At 40.7% G+C, this 6000-nt stretch overlaps 1 protein-coding gene across 1 annotated transcript in view; it reads left to right on the top strand.

Annotated features, from left to right (window-relative positions):
• WDFY3 (WD repeat and FYVE domain containing 3) overlaps window positions 1-6000 on the top strand; it is a 100320-nt gene that overhangs the window by 45830 nt on the left and 48490 nt on the right. Inside the window, exons 18-20 of the mRNA XM_010008948.1 lie at window positions 820-1038; window positions 3694-3875; window positions 5273-5504. Coding sequence (XP_010007250.1) covers window positions 820-1038; window positions 3694-3875; window positions 5273-5504 — 633 coding nt within the window. The remainder of the gene's footprint in view (window positions 1-819; window positions 1039-3693; window positions 3876-5272; window positions 5505-6000) is intronic.

The following is a 6000-nucleotide window of genomic DNA, read 5'->3' as shown; positions in this document are numbered from 1 at the left end:
CAGGAAGTTGTAATAAAGAGAAGCATATAAAGGATGAATAAACTGCATATATAAATATAATAACAATAAATATAAATATAAAGGATGTGGAATAAACTGCAGAGCTGTACTTGTGGCCTAGCTGTGCTGAATTCTTGACTGAATTTATTACAGGTGTAGTTACATCATCACAAAAAACCCACCTAAATTGTTTGCTGTCCCCTTATGCTTTTTCACTGTAAGTTGTTCACCCTGCAGGAACCTTGTGTGCTGTTAGGCTAATTGAACATGATCACTTAGTTAAAAAAGCAGCTAAGTCCAGAAACTAAGTCATAGGTTTGCTGCAGTAAGATGGAATTAGTGTTGGGCAGTACTTGAAGTCTCCCCGGGAGATGAATTGGAGTCAGGTGTATCTGTTGAAGAGATCTTCAACAAAGGCTGCTTCAGTGAGTCACACCCATTGAAGAAGCATCTCATCATGATATTAACAGTTTCTGAGGGGCTGATCCATTTCCATTTTTTTTCTCTAGATAACTGAAGTGGGGTTGTTCAGAACAACCACAGCTACAAAGTTGATTTTTGCTTTTAGAACAGGAGGGAATAGTGTTCAGCTCTTGCCTTACTTTGTTTTGAAAGAACCCCTCTGAGCTAGCTTTATGTGGCTTCTCCTCCAAGCTTGAGTCAGACATGCAAGAAGTAATATTGAAGTTCATGAAGGAAAAGTTTGAAAAAGCACAGCTGGTATCAACAGGCATGGTATGAAAAAGGGAGCTGGCAAAAATAGGTATCTTATGTACTAGCTACTCCAGCTATATAATGGGCTTCCATTTTTGTTTTTAGGTGAGAGATTTTTCCCACCGCCATCTGGTTTAAGCTACTCGACTTGGTTTTGTATTGAACATTTTAGTACACCTCCTAATAACCATCCTGTGAGACTTCTTACTGTAGTGCGGCGTGCAAACTCCTCAGAGCAGCATTATGTATGCCTTGCCATTGTCCTCTCAGCAAAGGACCGGTCACTGATTGTTTCAACTAAAGAAGAATTGCTTCAAAATTATGGTAAGAGTTGTGTTGTGTCATCTGCTAACCCTGACAATACTATGGGGATGCAACAGCAAGTTTATTTTGAACCTCGTATCTGGAAGAATTGTGTGTAATGGAACTTTAGTTGCAGCTTCACCAACTTCTTATGGGTTTTGACAATGAAAAAATGTAAACATCTGTGTTGGAATTAAGGAGCTTTTATTATTTCCAAAGAATCTGCATATAAAGACAAATTTTTGCCCAAACCCCAAATATTCTAGATTTCAAAGAGGGATTCACAGAATCGTTGAATGGTTTGGGTTGGAAGGAATGACACACCTACATGGGGAGGGACACCTCCCACTAGACCAGATTGCTCCAAGCCCCATCCAACCTGCTGTTGAGCACTTCCATGAAGAGGGTATCCACAACTTCTCTGGCCAGCCACTGTCACACTACAGAATTTCTTCCTAATATCTAATCTAAATCTACCCTCTTTCAGCTTAAAACCATTCCCCCTTATTAGTCCTCTTACTACATGCCCTTGTGAAAACTCCCTCCCCAGCTTTCCTGTAGCCCCTTCAGGTACTGGAAGGGGCTATAAGGTCCCCCTGGAACCTGCTCTTCTCCAGGCTGAACAACCCCAGTTCTCTCAGCCTGTCTTCACAGGTGATGGTATACCATCAAGTGCTGAGCAGGTGCTGACCTGAAGAACTGAGATAGCAGGCCCTCCACCGTGGGGACTGGAAGTGCTGATGGTCTATTGTAAGAATAAATGGGGTGGTTTAAGGATCATTCTTGTGAGAGAGAATTGTGCTCAAAGATGTTTGGCTGAGAAAAAGAGTTTGAGATTATTTTTTAATCTGAAAGCTTGTTCCAAGTACTCTGCTTTTATAATTTTCTTTGTGCTATTTCTAAAGAAATGAGTGTTCTCCCTGTGCAGGCAGCAGTTGAGGTAAGAGGATTAGGGGTTTCTTTTCTTTCAACATGAAAAGAATGAAGAGAGATCTGAAAAGCTCCTGTTTCCTCTTGAAGTGTGAGCTGGTGTAGAATTTTCAAGCTTTGCCTTCCTTTCTTTTTTTCTTGTGTGTGTTTCATTTTGCCTTGTGTTGGAAAAGGTAATGCACTGGCAAACTGATCATGCCCTCTGGTATGAAGTCAAAGGATGCCTTTTAGAGAATATTTTTAAATGTTTGCTGAGAACTAAAGAGTATTTCAACAAATGCTGAAGAGTATAGTTGTGTAAATTGGGGATTGGTGGTCAGCAGCTTGTGGGTTGCAGCCCCTGTGGAGAAGCTAGGAGTGGGTTCCTCTGGCAAGTGGGCATCCATCTCTGACTCCTTTCACTGTTGGTGTTAGGGCAGTCAATGGAGCTGCAGGTCTGCTCACCCCGTCCTGCAGCAGCTGGTGTTGCATTGGGTCAGCAGCCTTACAATCCAGGCACCATTGCTGAGAAGGTGAAGGGCAGGCAAGGGTGACTTGCTGTGGTTATGCTACTGAAATGCAGTGGATGAGATGTCATGAAGTCTGTGTTTTGACTTGGACAGAAATGTTTCATCCCTGAGCTACCCCTTCATTAGAAGTGCTTCAGGAAAATAATTTTCCCTATAACTGCAAAAAAAAGGAAGAAGAGAAACCACCATGGTGAGGCTTGAGTTATGAGTACCCCTGAGCTGTGCTTGATGCATGGTCTCAAGCTTTCAGCTTCATCTTTAGCTTCACTTACGCTTTGTAATTTAGCATGATTCTGACACTTTGAAAAGCAATGTGTTCAACTTTTATCTTCTTTTGTGTGAGACTTAATTGTTTAAGCAAGATATTGGCAAATTTATATGGAATGTCTGTGGCCAGGTGTGGGGGAGGGAAGACAGGACTTCTGTGGGGAGATTCTAGGGCTACCCTGTACCTGGATATAGCCAGTTCCAGCTGGCTCCACAGTGGGCCCCCCACAGGATGCAGGTGAGCCCAGCAGCCGGGCTAGTGGTTCCTCTGAGAAAACACATGAGGACAAAACGCTGCATGGAGTGAGGAGTAAGTTTTTTAAATATTAGAGGAAAAAACCCTGAGGACACTAAGATGAGAACAAAAGGTGAAAAATAGCCTCCAAAATGTAGGTTTGGGACTCATCTGTTATTTCTGTTATCTGACAACTGCTGTGTAAACTATTTAGAAAAAAACCAAAAAGTCTGTTACCTGCATGAGAAAGTTAGTAATACTTGAGTAAAATAGCAATTCCAGCTAAAATTTCAAAGGGAGAGTAGAAGGGGAGAAGTAAAACATAATTGTCAAAAAGTCTAAAAGCATCCTGAGAATTTTCCTGGGAAAGAATTAAGGCAAAGGAAGAAGAGGCCCACCGTTGATAATACCAAAACTATACTCATTTGTTAATGCACAGGTAATGTTCAGTCTGTCAAATTCTGACAATTTGATTTGAACACTTTCCCAAAAACTCTAATTTCATTCTTTTGGTTCTTGAATTGGAAAATCTAAAGTCGTGTCTTGGTAATCATATGACTTCATTCATAGCTTGTTGATTGTATTCTTGGTTGCGTTGTTAATTAAGTGTTTTGTAAAATTTTGGCTTTCATGTATTACTGTAGATTGCTTCCTGTAAAGTCTAATGATACGAGAAGCTTAAAACAGACTAATAATGTTTCTACCAGTGCCCACTAACTGGTACTTTCCCTTTAGTTGATGACTTCAGTGAGGAATCATCATTTTACGAAATTCTTCCTTGTTGTGCCCGTTTTCGCTGTGGTGACCTCATTGTGGAAGGCCAGTGGCATCACCTAGTTCTGGTCATGAGTAAAGGCATGCTAAAGAACAGCACAGCTGCACTCTACCTTGATGGACAGCTTGTTAACACTGTTAAGGTAAAAGAAATCTTGAAATCCTCATTTTTACTGGTTAGAGTGACTTCTCTCTCTCTGCATATATATGTGGAAAAAAAAACCCTACATAAAACAGCAACAGCAAAAAACCCACCTACACACAAAAAAAGGCCCAAAAAACCCAACCCACAAACCAGAACAAAAATTCTAATCCCAAAAGGAGGAGCCTTGCAAAAAGAGATCTCTGCTCACTACACAGTTGAGACCCAGCCCTAGTCCTATTAAGCTTGAGTGGCAGTAAACGCTATAGTGAAGTGGACATGCTGTACTGAGTGTGAGGCAAGTGTGCCATGGCTACATTGCTGACTACTTAGACCAATGATAAAAAGCTGAAGTAGATTTATCCCGGGACCATGTAGCAGATGTAACTTTGAATAATAGGGAGATTACAGAGTAAGACAGTTTTGCTGCTTTTGCCATGTTTTTCCTTTCCCAGCTCTCTTGCCGTCCCAGAAATAATGACAGCTACTGTGATGATGTCCAGTGTTGTTATTAGTTGACTGTAGATGAAGCACATGTAGTTGTAAAGGTTGATATTTTGTTGTTAGGTGGTAGAAATAAGAAGGCCAAAATCAAAGAGTAGCGAAGAGCTCTGTGGACCTGTCTACTGAGCACAAGGTATTCCTGACCTGTATCTGCTAACCGAAGAGCATTTGGCACCTAACAGGCTTGGGCTTGAGGAAACTAATCCTGGTGTGAGATGCATATTAGCAAGTGTTTCTTTATTGCTCTAGGTAAAACAGTACTTTGACTTTCAAAGTTTACTTTTCAGTTTGCCTTTTGCAGAAAGAGAACTATAGTAACTTTACTTGTTATGCCAGTAGCTGTAATACATGAGTATGTATCTGGTCATATGTGGCTACATTCAATAACTGGTTACAGAATTTTTACAAAGGAAATAGAAAATCCCTATGAGATTGCTGCTGTCATTATGTATAGGCCAGCATCTTCTCCATTTATTTTATCAAGTTGAATTCAAAACAGTATCATTACCAAAGCTGTGTTTTCACTGGCTGAAGAAGGAAGAGAAAGAACACAAAGCTATGAGATTATTTTTTGCAAAATCAGGAAGACTATGACCATCATAAAGCTCCGCGTTATTAGAAGCAAGATACGCCCTTGTTCTTTGGCGCTGTTAAGCACAGAACTTGCATGTCCTCATATACACCTTCATAATTTGAAAGCCACTTTGCATTTACCTTCTCGTTAATGTTTTTCACCGACTTGCTGTATGGTATCAGAATGCTGTGTATTACAGGGCAATCATTTGGTACATCCCCTGTTTTGCAAATAGCTTTCCTGAATTTCTCATCTGTCTACTTCCTTTTCACAGTACCCGCCTGATCTCAGTAACTTCACTATGTTTTTCTCCCTTACAGCTTCACTATATTCATAGTAGCCCCAGTGGGTCTGGTTCTGCCAATCCACCCGTAGTCAGCACTGTGTATGCCTACATTGGCACACCGCCTGCACAACGCCAGCTCTCCTCCTTAGTCTGGCGCCTGGGCCCGACGCATTTCCTGGAGGAAGTTTTGCCTGCCCCGGGTGTTAGCAGCATTTATGAGCTGGGACCAAATTACATCGGAAGCTTTCAAGCAGTATACGTACCATGTAAGTATGATTCAGATGGCAGCTAGTAACTTGGGTCTAGTGGAATCTTCTGTGTGCATCTTGGCAGAAGAGGTAAGAAAGGAGACTATGCGGTAGCAGACAGGAGAAGCTAGCTGTTCATAGGGAAAAGACAAGTAGCTGCTGTTGAAGAGGATAGAAATCCAGATTACTGTTTTAACGCACTTCTGGTTGTTTTTGTACTGAGATATGGTAGATGTTCTTGTATTCCTTACTTTCGTTTTAAACAAATTAGATATACTTAAAGCTGTCATTATTCATACTTGATATTATATTCATCTGTAGAAAGTGAAATGGGGAAGGCATTTTAACTTGTCAGTTTCTAGTGATAACACTGGTTTACAAATCTGCAATGTATTCTGTACTTTAAATGCAGCTCTCTTGAAATGTCATTTATAGGGCCTAAGTAGGTAAAAAAAAAAAAAAAAGGGAAAAAAATTAGATAGAGAGAATGCTGTGGAGCAGATAGTCTTTAAGC

Source organism: Chaetura pelagica, unplaced genomic scaffold, assembly GCF_000747805.2.
Source record: "Chaetura pelagica isolate M959 unplaced genomic scaffold, ChaPel_1.0 scaffold221, whole genome shotgun sequence".
Lineage (NCBI taxonomy): Eukaryota > Metazoa > Chordata > Aves > Apodiformes > Apodidae > Chaetura > Chaetura pelagica.
Note: the sequence above shows the minus strand (reverse complement) of the source record. Positions and strands in the feature narration are given on the sequence as shown.